Source organism: Rhinopithecus bieti, unplaced genomic scaffold (assembly GCF_001698545.2).
Source record: "Rhinopithecus bieti isolate Rb0 unplaced genomic scaffold, ASM169854v2 scaffold_73130, whole genome shotgun sequence".
NCBI classification, from domain to species: Eukaryota; Metazoa; Chordata; class Mammalia; order Primates; family Cercopithecidae; genus Rhinopithecus; species Rhinopithecus bieti.
The window spans coordinates 431592-453227 of NW_016827546.1; the positions used below are offsets into that span (position 1 = coordinate 431592).

The 21636-nt window shown below is 47.4% G+C and overlaps 1 protein-coding gene across 3 annotated transcripts in view; it reads right to left on the reverse strand.

Moving 5' to 3' along the window:
* The window catches only part of GSDME (gasdermin E), a 59062-nt gene continuing 37426 nt past the window's right edge, over positions 1 to 21636 (reverse strand). For all 3 annotated transcript variants that reach the window (XM_017863946.1, XM_017863945.1, XM_017863948.1), the window contains exons 4-10: positions 20521 to 20692; positions 18745 to 18865; positions 11716 to 11880; positions 9203 to 9330; positions 7368 to 7560; positions 4337 to 4410; positions 1 to 887 (exon numbers count right to left, since the gene is read on the reverse strand). In XM_017863946.1, the coding sequence (XP_017719435.1) occupies positions 654 to 887; positions 4337 to 4410; positions 7368 to 7560; positions 9203 to 9330; positions 11716 to 11880; positions 18745 to 18865; positions 20521 to 20692 (1087 nt within the window). In that variant the 3' untranslated portion in view covers positions 1 to 653. The remainder of the gene's footprint in view (positions 888 to 4336; positions 4411 to 7367; positions 7561 to 9202; positions 9331 to 11715; positions 11881 to 18744; positions 18866 to 20520; positions 20693 to 21636) is intronic.

Here is a 21636-nt window from a genome sequence, read left to right on the forward strand (position 1 = left end):
CACAGTTCAAAGTTTCCTTTAATAGGAAATCAACATGTGCTAGACAGTATGTTCACCAAAGCATGGCAAGGTCACATAAAATGCATATAGCTAGGGTCCCAAGCAGGGGTGTGTTACTATTAGATTTTTTAAAGTTTAATTTTGTTTAGCAGAAGAATATACTCTAGGAGCATTTACAGTTCATTTTCATTTTCAGTCATCAAATAGCATACATCACATCCAAAACGCAACCTCTTGTGTGCAGAGAAATTGCCTTCCCACAGCAGTCACAATGTAAAAAGAACTTTTGCATTAAAGGGTCAGACTCTTTCTGTATAACAAAGAAAGTGGAATGCAAGTGACAGATGGACTTATTGTGCAGAAAAAAAGTCTGAATGTATGCTAAGAATTCTCAGCCCTCCCAGCTCTTTAGGTGCTGGAACCTAACTCAGATGCTGGCTCACCAGCACAGGAGGGCCTCTGATACGGAAAACTGTTTAAAGAGTACCTGGTGGCTAGAAGTCAGGCCATTCATAATGCAAAATGTCATCACTTCTTAAACTGTTTTGTAAATTCATTTCATTGGTCAACTTTTAATGTGCATGTGACCTTTAACAATTCTGAAAAATACTCAGCCTTGGCCAATAACACGTACTTCTAGTTCACATATGACATCATGAATGTTCTCTGCCTAAAGCACAGAGTCCATTCAGGGCTATACAAAGAAGTAGTGGGAAGACTTTAGAGTCCTTTAGAATGACAGCTTTCACAGATGACTTCAGTCTCTCCAGGCTAATGTCAGCTGAGGCAAATAAGCGCTGCACGATCCCAAACCTTTCTGTATCTTTCAGGGGAGCCAAGGTTGGGTCTTCAAGATCAGATACTCCATCATCAGACAGAACACGAAGCTGAAATGATGCATTTAAACAAATTCACTTTAAAAATGTTCTTAAAAAATCCACATTGGATAGTAATGCACTTGTAGGTAATTCTGGGGGGGGAAAAAACTATGTCTTTTTTTTTTTTTTTTTTTTGAGACGGAGTCTTCCTCTGTTCAGGCTGGAGTGCAGTGGCACAATCTCGGCTCACTGCAACCTCTACCTCCCAGGTTTAAGCGATTCTTTTGCCTCAGCCTCCCAAGTAGCTGGAACTACAGGCGCGCTACCACACCCAGCTAATTTTTGTATTTTTAGTAGAGACGGGGTTTCACCATGTTGGCCAGGCTGGTCTCAATCTCCTGACCTCAGGTGATCTGCCCACCTCAGCCTCCCAAAGTGCTGGGATTACAGACATGAGCCACCACACCTGGCCAACTATGTCGTTTTTTAAATTACTCAAATACAGCAGGAAAACCCTTGAGGTGTAACATGATATATTTGATTCAGGCCTGATTCTATCCCATTTGCCTGGTGTCCTCTGTCTGAATCCCTACTCTCCGAACTTTCTACTAGTTCCATTAACTCCAGTATATTAGAAACGTCAGAATGAATGTACTTTGCTCATATATGCAGTATGCCAAGTTTCTGTTTTACTGAAGATATCAGAACTTCTTATATATTTGCATGAACTCCTCAAAGGTAGGTACCATAGTTTAATTATCCTTCCTGCCTCAAGAACCTTTTCCCTTGCTATTCCTTCTTCCAAACTTCCCTGTTGATCTCCCTTTCTCGTCACTCAGTTGTCAGCTGAAATGCCACATCGAGGGCCTTTCCCAATCCCTTTCCATCGATCTACCCCCAACCCCAGAACTCAGCCTTATGTTACTCTATTATGTTGTATCCATAAACTTAGTCACCTTCCCTTATTTAACCCTAAGCTGCTCGTGAGAGCAGGGACCTCATCTGCCGTGCCTATGACGCAGACACTCAATGTGTTCTTCACCGAGGCCACTTTGGATGCTGCTCTAGTTCCATCTGCGCAACACATACTTGAAATATTTGATTTGCTTTTAGGGTCTTGATCTGTGCCTGTAATACTTTTAAGAAAATCTTCAGCAATTAAAAATTTGCCAGTAGATTTCATTTTGAAACAGGCATTCAAGATGTGATTATTAATATAAGTAGTAAAATTTCAAATTAAAAATGAAATAAGCCTAGAAAGTATGCCTGAATTTTAAGAAATCTGAAGGGAATCCAAAAGAAAAAATTCCAGAAATGTCCTGAGCAGTGGTGACTATCCTGAAAGTCATGCAGCTTGTCCAGGTGACTGAAGGGTAGCACTCACTAGAATGGAAAAGTACTTGTGTGTTTATTATCAAAATCAGCCTCACGAACCTTGTAGATTTGCCAAATACAACTCACACAATGTAACCACAGGCTTAACGTTACCATTAAGCTCAGACTGCAAACTACTGATTGTGCTTTAGAGAGTAGATTAGACCTGCTCTGTAAGCACAGCATCACACCCCAGTGATCTGAGGAGGAGCCCCACTGGCGCAGGCTGGAGACTGTCAACAGCATTGCAGGCTCCCTGTCCTTACACCTGGCAGATGACAGCTGTGCAGCATCCAGCTTTCTTCTCTAAATATCTACCATCCCCTTTGCCCATAGGCATTTCTAGGTATAAGGGGGTAACAGTGACCCAGAGGGTGGTGGAGTGAAGTTAACATTCAGTATTGATTCTAACTCACCCTTTCACCAGTTCTTGGAAATGTGTTAATGTATCTGGCACTATACTCCCAAAAGCCCTTCAGAAAGCCTCTCAAAGTTACCCTGGCTACTAGACAAGAAAAGACAGGGCTGCAGATAGATTTTGTGCCCTGTTTTAAGTAAATCCCTTAAAGAAATATGACACTCAAATTCCTTGAGGAGGCAGACACCTCAATGTCTTAAATAGAGCTATTGCAAATCTGAGGGGAGGTATGTAAAGACACCCAGGAAAGTCTTTGACTATGTTGAGCAGCTGCCAAAAGGCAGAATGTGCAGAAGCAGAATACCTTCCATTCTGAACTCCGAATGTGTTCTGGCTGCTGCACTTGGAACACCAACAGAGCAGAACTTGGGGGTAACACAAATGTCCTAGAGCTGATCTGCAGGGAGGAGGGCAGCTAGGTGTGAGTTTGTCAGAGAAGGGGTTAGATAACATGGGCTTGGCAGGATTTTCTTTTTTTACCTGCTTCAGTTGCAGTTGATGAGTCTGTAAATACTTGGGAAGGACTAACTTAGTAAATGCTGAGCCCTCAGTTGCTGCAAGAGGAGCTGAGATCTGAAAGCAGAGCTGTTGTTTTGCTCGTCACTGCATACAATTAGAATAATGACACATATTGTTTCCATAACCAGACTGTGCCACCAGCCTTTACCCTCAGCTGGCCCAGGACACACATGCTGGCACATTTTCAAGTAGTTCCATTTTTGCAGTCAGTGTACAAGAATGCAGGTTCCTCTGGGCCTGTGGAAGCTTTCAGTTGTGAGTGATACCTGATCTGCTCCTTGGAGTGATGCCATGCTGCATAGTCTTCTCATGTCTTTGTTATGCACAAAGGCACCAACCACATTACTTGGTGTTCCCAGAGTAGATGTATACCAAATGTCAGGGTCCTATCTAGGCAGTCTGTCCCAATACCTGCTTCCCAGATCTGATAGCATAGCTCTGAGAGATGATCCTTTGGGCCAACATAGCAGGTTGGCCTTGGACTTTAGTAATTAGGCCTTAAAATAGTCAGACCATGTGTGCTCAGCTCCTCTGCCCCAGGCTGAGCAACATCTGCAAAAGCTACACAAGACTAGCTACCCCATCAGGGTGGCTTCAGGGCAACCTATTGGTGGTTCTTTCTACTAATGGCTCAATCTATAATTTAAAAAGGAAAAGCTTAACCTTAACTCTCTAGGGCTAAGCTCATCATTACCTAACTCATGCTCTTATAATGACATTTCCAGAGGGCACCAAGCTAACGATACTCCTAAAAGTGGATGAAAGAAGCTACGTCTCCCTGGGACAGATCAGTCCTGGATACCTCCCTGGCGAATATGCTGCACAGCTCAATCAAACCAGTCTCAGCACAAAACTGCCATTGCAAATAATATGGTGTCAGGCCCCATTACTGTAATGTAACACTAAACCTTGGCCAAAATTCTCTCCAAACAATGGGAAAAGTGTAAGATTTGGAGTCTAAAGATAAGGATGGAGTCCTGGACCTGCTAACAAGTTATTTGGACAAATCATTTCCCTCTGGGTCTCAGTCTTCCCACGGGATGGGATGTGTATAAAAGTGGGTTAATGACAATAGTTATTTAATCTATCTTGAAGAGCTGTTGTGGATGAGAAGTGCTAGAGGTGTTTTATCGGCTGTTGGATGTCTACCCCCTCATCATTTCCCCATTCCCGTCTATTCTAAGGTCCCATCTGGGAGGTTACTTACCAAGTGGCACAGTGTGGGAATGATCTGGAGTTTGCAGCAAGTGCCCAGCAGAGCTGCTACATTATCTGGCATTTCTGCAGGAGACAAAAATCACAGTCACAGTCCAAAAAAACAAGTCCATGGGAACAGAGCCAGCCCCTGGATGGCCCCTAACTTATATTTTAGTACTTTCCCACCAGCCAGGCAGGGGAGGTACTCAGCAGTTGTTGAGTAAGTGAACGGTGCTAAATGGGCAGCAAAGACCTTGTAGAAAACAGATGTAGGAACCCAGCTGCCAGCTCTGCATTCCACAGAGGATACTCCTTGACATTCGATTTACCAAATGGAAAGAACTGCCCAGACTCTGGGGGAAGGAAAAGAATCAGCATGGAAAAGTAGACCCTGCCGTCTGGTGAGAGAAGAGTGACGTTTGAGCCCCTCTGTGCATTCAGGCTGCAGCCTCAGGTACACTTCTCTGAGCTTCAGTTTCCTCATTTACATAGTTGTTTTGTTTTTGTATATGTCAGAGTACTGTGTAAACTATAAAGGGCTCTATCCCTGTCACCAATCATTGTGGGGAGGAAAATGCAGTCTGGCCTGAGGCCAGGAGCAGCAACAGTAGAAAGGTTGTGCCAGGCTAGGGGCTGCACCAGAAGGGCCCTTGCCAAGCCCCAGGGAACGGAATACCAGGTCAGTGTTATTGAAAGTGGATATTAAACACCTCCCAGAGTTCCTAAAAGGACCACAATCCCTTGGGGATACAAGCTTTGAGCTGAAAAGGCAAAAAATAATGAGTCATCTGCTGAATCAGGTAGCCAAGGGACTGGTTAGGAACTCAGTTGTTCCCACCATGTATTAGCAGCCTAAAAAAGGCAATGTGTTGTTGAGGTGTGATCCAGAGAGTACAACGGACCATGGCTCATTCTCAAGAGCGAGTGTAGGCTACTAAGGGGGTGGGGCAGCACCTAGGGGGATACTCCTGCCAGAGAACCTAATGTGGTATTCAAAATGTGTGTGCATTTGTCTGAAGAGAAAATCCACAGTTTCTCAAGTAGTCTCTTACCCCAAAGCAGGAAGATGAAGACGGAAAGTCTATGTGGCCTAGCGTATCCAGCTGAGCCTCTGTCCCCAGCCATCTCATCTGCCATTGCTGCCCTGCCTTCACTTTCTAGGATGGCTCTGGGGACCCAGGTAACCATCATCCTCATCCCTTATTCTTGGAAATACCTGAGTCCCATATTACTCATTTAGCCATTATCTTGAGCATGGTACACTAGGTGCTAGGGGCACAGGAATGAAAGAACAGCATCTAAGTTACCAAGCTTACCCACTAATTTTACTACTTGACTCTGATTTCCTGGAGGGCCAAGACTTGATATTTACCTAGCAGTGCCTAAAACATAGTCTAAGCTTGTTAAATGTTTCTTGAACTGAAATTATTTTGATTGCTCTTCCATATACCAATTCTGTTTTACAAATAGGGTCCAAGGAGTTCAGACCTTTTGACTTGCTTAAGGTTACGAAGTGGTAGAGGACGCTTCCCAGGAAACAGGTCACAAGTGGGACTGAAGTGCTGAAAACCGCTATTAGCCAGAAACTGGTGTGAGGACCTAAGACCACCCTATTTTCTATTCTAGCACTTTCCTCGGTTTCTAAGGAGAGAAGATTATACTAAGGGGAAAAAAATCAACTCAGAAGGGCTGAGGATTAGCAAGAGCACAAATGGAAGGGCTTTATGCCAGCCTGGCCTCCACTGGGACTGACATACAAATGAGATCACAGTTCAGAGAAATAAAAAAGGGCAGGATTGGTTGAAAAATTCAGAGACTGCCAGCTGCACCTAAAGATTTCACTACCTTTGAGTTTCCAAGTCAGTCTCACCTCATGTGTCAACTGAGTGGCCTGCTGCTTGTGTGCAAACTTGCAGAGATTTTTTTTTTTTTTCAAGCTGGACTGCAGTGGCATGATCATAGTTCATTGCAGCCTTGAATTCCTGGGCTCAAGCGATCCTCCACAGCCTCTCAAATAGCTGAGACTACAGAGGTACACACCACCCTGCCTGGCTAATACTGATACCCTGATGTTAACATCGGGAGAAAGTCTCTATGGAGTTCCGCAGGGCTGTGTCTTACGTCCTGTTCCAGTTTACCAGTCAAAACTTTTATCCATGAGATGGAACAAGACAGAGCATATATTTATGAGCACATAGAGCTGGGAGAGGCATTCTCTGATTAAGTATTTTAAAACTGAAGATTACTGGGTCTATTTCTGTGTGGTGCTGGGGAGGAACCCTGAATGTATCAGAAACCAAGTGTCCTGACTAGTGTCACCATGAAGGGAAGCTGTGGGGACTGGTTTGCCACAACTGGCTTTTCTGAGAGGGAACAGGAAGCCCAGCTTCCTTGTGAAGGATGCCCATCTCCTGACAGGCGCTCTGGCATGGCAGGTTCTGGATGGGAGTGGTACAGAGGTGGCAGAGATTGTTCCACAGTAACTGGATGGCTGCTCCCCTGGGAGGCCATTTCAGGACCAGTGCAGAAGCTATGGATCTGGGCCCAGCCACAGCTCTGCCTCCCAGCCTAGTACACTGGATGGTTGGATGCTGTCCGCGGCCCCCTTACCCCAGACAGGGGCACGCTGGATGGGGAATAACAAGTTTGCAAAGAAGATCAGAAGAACTGAAATGCTCGAGGAGAGCAGTTGCCAAATGAAAGCCACTGCCACTCAGCTCTGCTGGGACTCCGGTGTGAACCACAGCCTGTCAGGGAGATGCTTGCTTTTGTTGGCAAGGGGTCACCCACTGTGACTCCCTGGGGGAGGAGGGAGAAGGGCCCTCCGGGAGAGTGGGGAGGCTTGCGCTGGATGGAAAGGCTCTCGAATCTGGTTTCCCATCAGCCTCCCACCTCTTATCCTCCCTGTCCCAGAAGGGAGAGACCTGTATGTACCAAATCTTCCACAGTTACCACCCTGTGTCCCCAGAAGCACAGATAGTAGGCAAAGCATTTTAAAGCCAGCAGTAGCCATTTCTTTCATTTTCTTCTTTTCTCCTTACCTGCGAGGGCACCGACCAAGAAGTAGGCTGTCATAAAGAGCTGCTTGCTGCCCGTGTCCTCGGGGCCTGGACACCCACCCTGTAAGCTGCACCCCACTAGCTGCAGGAAGGCCTCAAGGTCCTGCTGCTGCTGGGGCTTCAGCTCCCCCAGCACCGCCATTGGGGGCAAGAGGCCGCTGACCAGGTCATCACACTGTAGGGCAGGGGAGAAGAAGGGATGGTCATGACAGCTGGAGATCAAGCGCCACAGCCAGGCCCTCTCCTCACAGCACACACAAGCCCCGGCCCTTACACCCTTCCCCCAAGGAAAAGTACCACACGCAGCTCTTCTCTACATTCTGAAATTGCTCATCCGTGGGGCTACATTTCACTGAAGGGACAGTAAGCTGAAACTGGCCCACGAGGGTGGGGGGCATACTTGCTGGAACTATGGCCTAGAACCTTCCAGGGCAGGGTCTGTCAGGTAGTGCCAGGGACCAGAAACAAGTGGTTACACACACAACTGGGGAGGGCGATGTATAAGCATTGTCCTGTCTTGGTTCTCAAGTGTTAAGCTAGGCACCACCCACAGCCTTGGTGTCCAGATCTGGTCATCTGAAAGCTGACCACCCTCGCCACCATCCAGACAGCTTGCTTCTCCAGCATCTGACAGGGCAGCTGAGGCTCTCTCCACAGGGTGCTGGCTTGACATTTTGCTCTTGGAAGAAGTTATTTTCGGAAGTAGAAGTCAGTGGGCTTTTTGAAACTGTTCTCCCTGGAGCTGAGCTCCCCACCCTCTAGAATGCAAATATCCTGGGCCGTGGGGCTGTTTCAATAACAGGTTCCATCACTGATACCCAGGCTCTTGGCACAATCTAATTTCAAGAGGGAAAAATAATATGAACACTCCCCTGGAAACCATAAACCATTAAATCAGTTCTTCAAACTCCCTGCATAATATAATAGAAAAACAAAAGAACAAAAAACAAAACTATAGTCAAAATCAGGTTTATAAAGCCTCAGCCTTAAGAAAGGGAGGACACAGAATCTGGGTGGCTGGAGGGTTGGCAGCTTGTGTGGCTCTCAGCATTTGCACAACTAAGAGTTGACTTAAGGAATCTGACCTCCCCCGGATATCCTTCTGCTGCAAAACAGAACAGTGCAAAAGCCTATTTCTCTGTTCTAAATGGAACAGGTTGACTTGCTAGATTCTACCACATGACCCCCTTGCAGTGGTCTGAGTAGTGGCCCCCCAGCATATGTTACCTGGAACCTAAGAATGTGACCTTAGTCTTTCAGATGTAAGTAATTAAAGTAAGGAAATCCAAATGAGATCATCCTAGATTAGGGTGGACCCTAAATCCAGTGATGGTGTCTTTATAACAGACAGTAAAGAAGAAGACACACACAGAGGGGAAGCCCATGTGGAGACAGAGCAGAGGCTAGAGTGCTGCTGCCTCGAGCCAAGAACACTAGGAGCCATCCACAGCTGGAGGAGACGAGGCAGAATTCGCTCCTAGATCCTCTGGGGGAAGTGTGGCCCTGCAGACACCTAGATTTTGGACTTTCTGGCTCCAAAACTATGAGAATAAATTGCTGGTTTTTTAAGCCCTCTGGTTTGTTGAGGCAGCCTTAGGAAACTAACACCTACCTCCCTCTACCCCTGATGCCAACTACCTGTCTGCACTTAGAAAATGCAGGACCCAAGAGTCAGACAGCTGTAGGGAGAAAAGGAGGTGGGGGAACCTTTAACACAATTCCATCCTGCCTCAATGCCTTGCCCCAGGAGGTCTAGCCCATCCCCTGTTCCAGAAAACCCTGGTGAAAACACTGCCTTGAGATGTCTCGGGGCTCACCACTGGTTCCAGGACCATGAGTAGTTCATCATCAAACAGGACTGCCTGGAAGATGTCACTCAAAGCTGTCTGTTGTGGCTCAGGCAGCTCCACAAAGGGATGGAAATTCCTCTCCAGGAGCGGGGTCACTGAAAAGAAAGCACACCCAAGTCTCATGACCACGATGCACATCTCACGACATCAGACAGCAACTCCTGCTTTTTATAGCTAATCATCAGCTCTTTCATGGATATTCCCAGCTGCATTGCCAGTCATGGAACTCAGAAATAAACATCAAGTTACACACCACCCTGCATATTTTTCAATAACCAAAGGGAGGGAGGAGAAAGAGGGAAGCCAAGTTTTGTATTTCAAGCTTCACTCTTCTCTGATGACTCACTAAACATTAAGTCTAATCAATTATTTTCTGGAAAAGTCATTTAAATTCCTCTTTAGCATGATTTCTCTGGAAGTAAATTATCAAAGCTGAATTACTAAACATAAGTCAGTGCTTTTACAATGCTTTAGAGCCATACAAATTCCAAAATATATTATTTTTCATGTCCTTTCTTGTAGTACATTGCAGATTTTCTATCCTTTAATATTTAATGCCCACTTTTAAAAGGGCTGGCACCCTATTTTCATCGCAAGCACAGCTATTCTTTTTCTATCCTGTGCTGCTTCACGAGTCCTCAAGCTGAGCACTGAGTCCCCAAAGCTGTTGCCTCTGCAGGATGCTTAGGGGCCTCTCCCCTTAGAATCTCTTTTCCTTTCTTCGGTTTTTTTTTTTTTTTTTTTTTTTTTTTTTTTGGTTAAGATACTCATAAGCTTCCTGTAAATTAAGTCTAGTGGAGATTTTATTTTTAAAGATTTGATAAAGGTTTCATATGCAGGGATGCACACTAATACATCAATGTACCACCCATGAGGATGGAGAATTCCAACAGCAGTTGTATAAAGCCCCACACAGAGGAACACAGAACGTCAGTAACCCAAATATTTTCAAACTCTCTTATGCAAACAACTATGTTTTTTTTTTTTTTTTTTTTTTTTTTTTTTTTTTTTTTTTTTTTTTGAGATGGAGTCTCGCTCTGTCGCCCAGGCTGGAGTGCAGTGGCCGGATCTCAGCTCACTGCAAGCTCCGCCTCCCGGGTTTACGCCATACTCCTGCCTCAGCCTCCCGAGTAGCTGGGACTACAGGCGCCCACCACCTCGCCCAGCTAGTTTTCATATTTTTTTAGTAGAGACGGGGTTTCACCATGTTAGCCAGGATGGTCTCGATCTCCTGACCTCGTGATCCGCCCATCTCGGCCTCCCAAAGTGCTGGGATTACAGGCTTGAGCCACCGCGCCCGGCCACAACTATGTCTTTGCCAGTCCCAGACTGAAGACAGAAGCTGTCCTGGTCGGTTCAGTCTCTGAGGGTACAAAGACCAGGCAGGCCCCACCCTCCTCCTCCTCCTGCCTGGCACATCCAGCTCCCACTGCACCCTGGCTGACCAGAAAGGCCAACTCGAAGGGTGGACCTGTGGGGAAGACAGAAGGAAGCTGCAGCACAGGACTGCCTTCTGCTCCCCAGTGGCTGTAGGGCCACTGTGCTGTGGTTCTAACCCACAATGACAAAATCCTTTAAGTGGCAGCTGAAAATTGCACCCACTTATCCATCTCAAGGAAGCCAGGATAGGAAAGCCTTATGTTAAAACTGGGCCTTTGCTGTCATTTCTTCAAATATTGACATTTTTGCTACAAAAGCATCCCCTGGTTTGGGAGTCATCAAAGCTCCATGGATGTAGCCACCAGGGCTTCTGTGCTTACCCTCCAAGCCAGAGCAACCCTAACCCTAACCCTAACCCTAACCTGAGCGGTTCCTAACTCTTTGTGCTAAGCTCTCACCTGTTTGTGTCCCCTTTTCCTTGCCCATCTCCTCCTATACGCTGCGCCCCCACACCCCCCACAAAAGAAACCAGCTTTCTAAAGCATAATACGCTGTGAGGAGCAAAAGGAATTGCTGCAGGCACATCCTGGGCACGGCCCCTCTTCCTCTTTGGTGTCATGCAGCCCATGCCATGTGGATAAAGAGCCTCCAAGAGAGCATTTTGCAAGGCTGACAAAGCATTGCTTGTCTTGACAATGAAGCCCAGAATATAACAAAACAGATGCAAAACTTGGGTTCTCCATCCTCACAGCTGATGAGCTATTCTTAGTAGTCAACAGGGCTTCTGTGCTTACAATGAAAGAAAAATGCCAAGCCCCTGACTACCTCAGTCTCCGACCCCTGCCCCGTGGAGGGTCATTCTCCCCACCCTTCCTGAAAGACAGCACCCACAACCTGGGGCTCCCTAAGATCCAACCAAGGTGAGTCCTGCCAAGTGGACCGGGCCTCGGCGGCATCACCTCTCTTCTCATATGTTTTCTGTGAGTCACTGAGGGGTCACTGATGCTGAAGGCCAAACCACCTCTTGGGATACAGAGCTCAGTTGGCCCTCAACTGTCCTACTAGCAATACCTTGCCCACTCCTGCCCTACTAGCAATACCTTGCTTTAAAACACTTAATGGTCCATCCTGGGAAGATATCCCATGCGCAGCATCTGGCATGTCTATGAATGCAAACTCTCGAAAGACCAGGGGGTCCAGGTAGACAGAGTCAATTCTCCTCTTGTTCTCGAAGCCACCTTGTTTCCCTCGGAGAAGGCAGAATTCTGTAGTGCAGGAGAAAAGGACAAGTTAGGTAAAGTTGAGTCTAAGATGTGCCAACAAGTCTGGACAGGGTCAGCCCAGCCTTGATGGCACATCTTAGACCTAACTTAGAGTGGAGCAGAAGACCCATCCATCTTCCCCATAAAACTCGATCCCTACACACATTATGTTGCTTGACCAAAAGCCCAGCCACTTCCAACAAATAGAGAAATGGCTGTTCTTACATAAAGCTCCCTAATATATATTCCGTGAACAGGCCGGATGCAATCTTTAAAACATTGGAAATATTATTTTATCCTGATTTGAACAAACTGATTCTAAACAAACAAATGAAACCTGACATGCATAAAACAACTAGGAAAATCTGAACACTGATAATATTGAAAAATTATTGCCAGTATATTTAGGTGGCCAAGTAGTTATATGATTATGTTTTTAAGAAATCAGTGTTTCTGTATTAATACATGGAATAACACACAGCAATAAAAAATGAAATACTGATGTCTGCAGTTACATGAATGAATTTCACAAACATGTTGAGTGAAAAATGGCAAACACAAAAGAATACATTCTCTATGAATCTATTTCTATGAAGGCAAAACTAGTCTTTTTTCAAAAACCTTATTTCAAGGTACTAAAATATTTATAGATGAAACAATATAATGCCTAGGATTTGCTTCAAAATAATCCAGCAGGAGAGGAAGGAGATGGTGAAGTTATGGCTAAAACATGAATTGCCCTAGTCACTGAAGCTGGATGGTGGGCACATGGGAGCTCACTACCTTATTATCTCTACTTTTGAACATGTGGGAAATGTCCATAATAAAAAGGTTTTTTGGTTTTGGTGGTGTTTTGTATTTTTGAGGAGTCTTGCTCTGTCATCCAGGCTGGAGTGCAGTGGTGCAATCTTGGCTTACTACAATCTCCGTTTCCTGGGTCCAAGCGATTCTCCTGTCTCACTCTCCCAAGTAGCTGGTATTATAGGCACCTGCCACCACACCTGGCTAATTTTTGTATTTTTAGTAGAGATGGGGTTTCACCATGTTGGCCAGGCTGACCTCAAGTGATCCACCTGCCTCAGCCTCCCAAAGTGCTGGGATTACAGGTGTGAGCCACCGCTCTAGGCAATAAAGTTTTTTAAATAATAAAAAGGGCCAGGCATGGTGGCTCACGCCTGTAATGCCAACACTTTGGGAGGCTGAGGCAGGCAGACTGCTTGAGCTCAGGAGTTCGAGAGCAGCAACATAGCGAGACCCCGTCTCTACAAAAAAATTTAAAATAAGCTGGGCATGGTCACGCACGCCTGTAATCCTAGCTACTCTGGAGGCTAACGTAGGAGGATCCCTTGAGCCCTGGAGGCGGAGGTTGCAGTGAGCCAAGATCGCACCACCACACTCCAGCCTGGGCAATAGAGCGAGACCCTGTCTCAAAAAAAAAAAAAAAAAAAAAAAAAAAGCAAAGAAAGAAAGAAATGTTTTCTCAAACACTTCCATATTTGAGAACCCAGCTAAGGTATCTAAGGTATAGATAAAAATGTAATTTAGTATGTCCTTACTAAGCAGAAACAGTAAGTGAGCTCAAGAATTAGGGTTTCCTATATGATTCTATTTACTAGTGTACGTAAGCAAAGGCTATGGAATAAAAATGTGGCAGGACACCGTATTTACTGAAATGTAGAAGACATGAGTATTAGCACATATTTTCATTTGCTTGTGGGCATTAATGATGCTCACAAAGATAGAATGGAAAAGAAAAGAAGAATGGCCATCTAAAGACAAAGGAAACAATCCCTGGCTTTACCCAACTGGCCCACACTCACCAGCATTCAGGGTGCCCCTGCTCCTCCACACTTTGCACTTAGCCACTGGGGTGCAGAAGTGTGAACCAGCACCTAAGTCATAACTTTGCTCCCTGAGGGCAGGAGCCTTGACCATTCACACAGTCTCAAGTTCTGCCAGAAGCCCTGCCAGGTCCCCAAAATAATGTGGAACCAACTGGCATTTTAAGAATCCACAGCACCAACCACACTCTCACCTTCATCCATGCACAGCTCCTGAGGACGCTACCAATTCATTCATTCTTTTCATCCATCCATCCCCAGCCAGCCAGCAAATATGCAACAATGTAAATCTTTAAAATTCCCTATACCAGACCCTGTGCTCACAGCCACAGATACAAAGGACTACAAACCAGGCCTTGACGATGAGTGTGGTAAGAGTGGGGACGGGTTGACTAGGGCTGAGGCCAGAGTGGCCAGCGGGTGGAGGGGAGGAAAAACGTCTTTCCTTCTGCTCACCCTAGGTTCAAGACTGAGGTCCCTATCACAACAGATTAACAAGAGAGGCCAGGCACGGTGGCTCACACCTATAATCCCAACACTGGGAGCCCAAGGCAGGTGGATCACCTGAGGTCGGGAGTTTGAGACCAGCCTGACCAACATGGAGAAAACCCGTCTTTACTAGAAATACGAAATTAGCTGGGGTGGTGGTGAACGCCTGTAATCCCAGCTACTCGGGAGGCTGAGGCAGGAGAAGCGCTTGAACCCAGAAGGCGGAGGTTGCAGTGAGCCAAGATCGTGCCATTGTACTCCAGCCTAGGCAACAAGAGTGCAACTCTGTCTCAAAAAAAAAATCGAGAAAAGCATGCAAGTTTACTGAATAGCAGTTTTACATGACATGGAAGCCTTCATAAGAAAATGAACATGTGAAGAAATAGTTAAATCTGAGTAATTTTATGCTAGGTTTGAGGGACAGTGGTGGAGAAATGTGGCAGGGCAGAGCATATGATGGAAAGGCCATTCATCTGGGAACTCAGCAAGGCCTGTCTCTTCACCTCTCTGTGTCCTGTGTCTGGAGACACGGCTGCTGCTTTCCTCCAGGCAGAGGGAAGGCACCTCTCTGCTGAGGGTCTGTAACCTGTGTCAGGGGAAGGTTGGAAAATCCTTCTGAGGTTTCATGGCCTGCTACAGGGAGAAGGGTGAGGGGAAGGTCACAGTGACCTTCCTGCTTCTGTCATCTTTTCAAATTCCTTCACTTTAAAATATCTTAGGGTTGCATGTCCTGAACCCCATCACAGAGAAGGAGAACCAGAAAAGCCATCTGATGGTTGGGCAGGAGCAAAAGAGGCAGAGAGCATGCCCAGAGAGAGGCACAGCAGGCCTGGGGGTGGGAGAGGGCGTGGCATGCCCCAGACCTCAGTGAGATCACTGAGATCACGGGGCAAGTGGCGCTGTGACCAGAGGGAAGGCATGAGACCCATGCTGGGCTGGCCCATAAGGTGTGACATGGTACAGACTGCATTCTTAGGACAGAGAGCCATAGAAGGGTCTCTGAGCAGGTGAGTGAAGTGATCAATTTTAAAACAATCCCATTAGCTACACTGCTAGGATGAAACAGACAGGAAAGAATCAGAGTAGCCAGTTACGAGTCTGTGGCAGAGCCCCTGTAGTCCCAGCTGCTTGGGAGGCCAAGGTGGGAGGACTGCTTGAGCCCAGAGTTCGAGGTTGCAGTGAGCTATTATCCCGCCACTGCACTCTAGCCTAGGTCACAGAGCAAGGCCCTGTCTTTAAGGAAAGCGAGGTGGGGAAGCAGGGAGATGGTATTAGGGCCAGTGGGGAGATGTGCACAGATTCAGGTGCAGCGTGGGAAACATAGGTTCGTGCCCACAAGGCATTCAACTGGAAGTTGGTGCTGAAGGACACCAGCAAATGCCAAGATGTATAAAAGTGCAAGGCGGAAGGTCAAGAGGATGAAAGGGTGTTTCTGATTGGGCCTAAGTGTCTCCTGAGAGGGGAGATGTGGGTGAAGGAAGGGGTCTCATTGCAGCTGACAAGGCTGAAGCACCTGGCCAGGATGCAGATGGAGTCTGCCTCCCTTCGAGTTTTCAAAAGACGACCAGGATCCCTGTCAAATGCAATCCCACCAGGAAGGTAGGGAGAGAGGGCAGGCATGTCTTCTCAAGGGCTCTTCCAAGCACTGCAGGTTTATGTCTATGAAGCTGTATCAGAACATTCTGTAGCAAAAGCAACAGAAAATAGACGGGCAAAAAAAGAAAAGAAATAGCAGAACTGGTTTAAAATCAGGCAGTGAGTCACCCAGAACGATGGCCTGACCACCAAGCTGTCCTAGGAAGGAGCCACGGAGCTGCCTCCTAGGCCAGAGCAGGGAACGAGCCAAGGGAAGGCCAAGATATCCCCAGGGTACCTCTTCTCAGCAGCACAAAGAGGAGTTTATTTTCAAAGACAACGGAAGCTGGAAAAGATAAAAGCCTGAAATTGAAATGCAAACAGGAGAGCCCTGCCAGACAAGGCTGTGTGTCTTTCAAACCCCATCTGAGAAAGAAAGGCCACCCCGACAGAGCTGTGTCAGGGCAGGGTCTGGTCAGCTCTTGGGACAAACAGGAGGAAGCTCGCATGGGGACCACCACCTAGAGTGGCAGCCCAGGTCTGAGTCCCCGCCACCGAAGGGTCCGCAGAGCATTCATGGGCATCCTCGGGTGTGTGCCAAGATTTCAGAAGGCCTTACAGAAGTGACACATCCTTCACTACAGCCAAGATACAGAAATAACGTAACTGCCTGTTAATGGACGAACAGATAAAGAAAAGGATGTATTGACACAATGGAATACTTTTTGGCCACGAAAAAGAAGGAAAGCCTGTCATTTGTGCCAACCTGGATGAACCCGGAGGACAGTATGCTAAGTGAAATCACCCAGGCACAGAAAGATGCATACTACATGGTCTTTCTTGTACATGGAAGTGAAAAAAGCTGAACCCACAGAAGCAGGGGATAGAATGGTGGTTGCCAGGCACTGGGCTCTGGGAGAAATGGGAAGATGTTGTCAAAGCATGCAAACCTCCAGTTGTAAGCTGGTAAGTTCTGGGGATCTAGCATGGTGATTGTAGCCAATAGTACTGCAGTGTTTACTTGAGACTTGCTGAGAGGGTGGACAGTAAGTGTCCTCACCACACACATGCAAAGGGTAACTATGCTGGGTGATGGATGTGTTCATTAGCTTGACTCAGTAGTAATCCCGTCACAATGTCTATGTCTATTGAATCATCGCTTGGGCATCTTAAACATACATAGTTTTTGTGTGTCAATCATACCTCAGTAAGCTACGGGGAAGTGACACATTCACCACTGGCCATCAGTAAGACTGAACAGGACCACCAAGGCAGACGTAGGGGGGCTAGAACCCCAAAAGTGCAGGTGGTGACCCTCCTTACCACATACAGATAACAGAGACTAGAAGAACAATTTGATCATCTTCATGATGCAATTTTTTTGGAAGACAAGTCTTTTCAAAGAGAAAGAGTAAAATGACAATAATAAGGAAAACGCCCCAGGGGACACAAATTTGGAACTATGGGCCTCAAGGAAGGTATTCTCAGCATTTCTTGGTCCCTGACCGACCTCTTTGACCAATTGCTTCAAACTGACACTTTCTCTTTCTGTCACCTCAGATAAATCATTTCACCACCCTAAAATGCAGGCTGCTTCGTTTGCAGAATGAGAGAGGGAGGCTCCATGCACTCCTTCTGCGCCTCGCCTGTTCCCCCTAGGGATCCTCAAACACCCTTCAGCTTGTGGACAGCAGCACACAAGGACACTGAGCGTTCTGTTCGAGTCCCTCTAGTGGTCGCTGAATGGCATCGTGACTCGTGGGCTTAGCGAGGGCAGGAGCTGTCTCACGGGAGACTGCCCCCACTTCCACAAATGGGGGAGGAGCGGGAGGCAGCAGCAGGCATGTGCATGGTCTATCACGGCACTTTTAAAAACTGCTGTTACAGAAAATGTCAAACTGCACAGGAATAGAGAGGAGGAGCGTGAACCAGCATGTGCCCATCGGCCAGCTTCAGCCACTGTCCCCTCTCAGCCACGCCTCCTTCCCTCAGCAGCTGCCCACGCTCACACCCTTTATGCTCCACTCATATTATTTTTGAAGCAAACTACAGACATATTACCATTTCATTCGTGAATGTTTCAGTGTACATCTCTCAAAGATAGGATGACTCATTTTTATAAATATAACTATAATACCATTGTCATACCTAAAAAACTTCACAATTTATTCTATTACATTTACCCACTTATGTCCCTAAGGAGCGGCCACACTGCCTTCATGAGTGAACACAACCTCTTCTCATTGGGAACATGAGGAGAGAAGGGGCTGTGAGCACCTAAAATGAGCAGACACTCACTGAACCAAAGCTTGGAATTTCTTCCCTGACAACGGCAGGCTCTCCACGCTTTGAACACACTCGTCATCAGCAGAGAAAAGTCAACTTCAGCATGTCTGGCTTCGTACTTGGGGAAAGGAGGTGGGATAACAATAATGGTGATAATGCTATTAATAGCAAAGGTGGAGGAGTTAATAAATGGCCACTGTGCCAGGTGCTTCATAGGCCTCATCTCATGAAATCTTCACACAGCCCTGTGAAGAAATGCCCTTCACCTTCCAGGGACAGGGAAGCTAAGACTCAGCAAGATTCAGCAACTTGCCTGAGACCTCATAGGACATCATGGCACCAGGGTTGATGCCCAATGTGTCTGACGCAGAGCCCAGGTTGATGCCCAGAGGGCCAGCAGCCCAGCCCCCCTAACCATGCTCGGTGGAGACCTCCAGCCCCCACACCCAATGCCTGGGGGAGAAGCTTGCAATTGCTCCAGGCATCCCTCCCCACCACACCCCCCCGGCAGTAACAGGCCCACATGTCCAGGGACGCATGTCATGCTGGACCAGTCTCCCCCTAAATCAGACCTTTCCCTCTCCTTCCACAGTCCCAAAGCAGTCCGAGTCCCTCCGGGCAAGCAGCTGAGTCCCTCTGCTGGGGATCCCTCAGCACCATAGGAGGTGGCACTCACCGAACTGGCTGTCCAGTTTCACGTATAACTCAATGACACCGTAGGCAATGGTGGTGGCAGCTGGGATCTCCAGCACCACGCTGGAGTCCTTGGTGACATTTCCATCCTCCGTCGCTGACACCTGTGGGCAAAAGCGCACACTCCCACCTGTGCACTTGGGCTTTCCCTGCTGCTCTGTTCCCCACTGCAGCCAGCCTCATGTCTTGCACATAACAGATGCTGAGCAATGTCCACAGACCGAGTGGAACAGAGGCGCCAGCCAGCGTGGGGGATGGCGGATTCAATCTTTGTTGGCATCACTACACATATTCCCAAGTAAATGGCCAACCTGGTGGCATCAAAGCGAGATTCCAGAGTGTGGGATACAGTGAAGTTAGGTCTACAGTGCTGTGCAAAGATCATATGATACATAAGATCACCTCCCAATTCCCTCCATCACAGGTTATGGAAACAACTGAAATCCTAATGAAAACCTTAAACAGTAGCAAAGTTGGACTGGGAGAACCTAGCTGAGAGGGCCCCCTGCCCTATGCATATCATTCAAGACCCCTGTAGATGGTACACAGTACTGATAAAACCAGGAACAGAGAGGGAGGTGGGGAGAGGCCGGAGGGAGGAGAGGCAGGAAATGCCAAGAAGTCAGGCACCAAAGCTCCTGCCTTTAAACGCTCTCATAAACAGGACCCCTTCCCACGATGTCCTGGTGAGGGGAAGATGAGAATCTATTTGTTGGCCAAACACTGGCAATGAGAGAACTTTTCTTAGCAACTTGATCCTGGTCAGAGTGTGTTGCTTTGGGTCGAGAAATAGCAGCCAGCCTCCTGACTCAAAGGCTCCAAAACACTGGCAGGAAGTGACTGTGGCAGCCGGTCTGAGCCATCTCCCATCGGCACCTCCCTCGCTGCTGCTATCCAGCCCCACCCCAGCAAGAGTGCTGGCCCCAGACCTCTACCTCCAGCTCCTTCCAAATACAACTTTCAGGGTTCCTTAGAAAAAGCCAAAAGTCATCCCAAGACGTAAATCTCTAAGAAAATATCAGCCACCATGGCAAGCTGGAGGAGAAAGAGTCTGGCGTTGACAGCCACCTAGTCCATTGAAATTTAGTACTGGCTCATGGATCAGCTTGGTAAGACTGTCAATAACTTAATCCAGAAGAATCTATGTAGAGATAGCTAGATCTTACCTGCCCTAACTCAACCCACAAAGGATTTGCAGCAGCTAATTCCAAGTAATCACTGTGAGAGCCCCGGCTCTGAGAGGCTCTAGGGATTCTCTTGCATTTGGCCTGGTCAGTGTCTGTGTGTCCATTTTTCTTGGCGGAAACATCTGCCTCCCACAGGGAGAGCATCTGACACCGGCCCGCCTGACCCATTCGAATGCCTGCGGCCCTGCCCTGATTCAGGAATGAACACATCCCGGGGTGGTCTGGTGAGACAGGGTCCTAGGCCCCCTCACCCCTAGAGTTGCAGTAAATCAGGAGCAAGCCTGGAGCTGCCAGCACCGTAGGGACAGCCCATCCGAGAGGGGATCGACCCAGGGAAGGTGGCTCCCTATATCCTCAAGGCCTGGATCCAGCAGTGACTGGAGCCAATTTCCCCAAGTGTTTCAGCGACACGAGCCAATACACTCTTGCTTGTTTAAGCCAATGTGAGTTGGGTTTCTGTTAACTTGCTATAGAAAGAGTCCTGACTAATGAAGACACCACCCAAAGAGGCCCCCGACCAAAGTCTCCATGACTGCCCAGCCATGACCACAGGGCAGTCCAGCCGCACGCACCTGCACCGTCTTGGTCTGGATGCCCACGATGCCGCCACACTTCTCCTCGACCTGCGTGTGCTCGGAGATCACACACTTCTGCATTGTCGTGATCTTCTGTGTCAAAACACACAGGACCTCATTCCTTCCCTCCAGCACCTGCTGGAGCACAGGGTTTCTCAGATTTATTGTTCTGAAAAGGAAAAATGGCTGTGAGTGGCCTAGTGCCTCAGGGGACACTGGGTCATGTGAATTTCCTCTTGCACAGCAGGCAGCCGAGGAGTGAGCAGGTGACAGCGAGGCTTTGTTGATTTCCTGGTGATGAAAGAGGGGACAGGTCACCTGGAAAGGCAGAAACCAAACTCTCTTGAGGCCACCTCAGAGCTGCCGGGCCTGTGGGGGCCCAAGCTAGATGCTAGAGGGAAGGGGGCTTTCAGTCAAACAGCAGCACCGGTTGTCAAAGAGAAGAAAAGAAAACCAACCAGGGCCAGGTGTGGTGGCTCACACCTGTAATCCCAGCACTTTGGGAGGCTGAGTCAGGCAGATTACTTGAGATCAGGAGTTCGAGACCAGCTTGGCCAACATGGTGAAACCCTGTCTCTACCAAAAATACAAAAATTAGCCAGGCGTGGTGGCGCACACCTGTAGTCCCAGCTACTCAGGAGGCTGAGGCACAAGAATCACTTGAACCTGGGAGGCGGAGGTTACAATGAACTGAGATCATGCCATTGCACTCCAGCCAGGGCAACAGAGCAAGATTCCATCTCAAAAAAAAAAAAAGAAAAAAAAAAAAAAGAAAAGAAAAGAAAACTAACCAGGAAGGAAACTGAATCCATGTGCCTTAGACCCTGGGAACTCCACTTTGTTATTTAATCAGAGCTGAGGGATGTCAGACATCACAGCCGTGGCCCAGGGAATACAGGATTATGATGGGAGGAATGGTGACATCCTAAGATCACTTCTCTGGAGACTACATTTCCATCGGATATTTTTCTAGCTCATTCCTTTATCTGCTCATGGCCTTGTCTCCTCCATGGAGAATATAAACCCTATGGAGGTGGCGAGTGTGCCATCCTATTGACTGCATATCTCAGGGCCAGGATCAGTGCCTAGTGCCTAGGAAGAGCTCAGGAAATA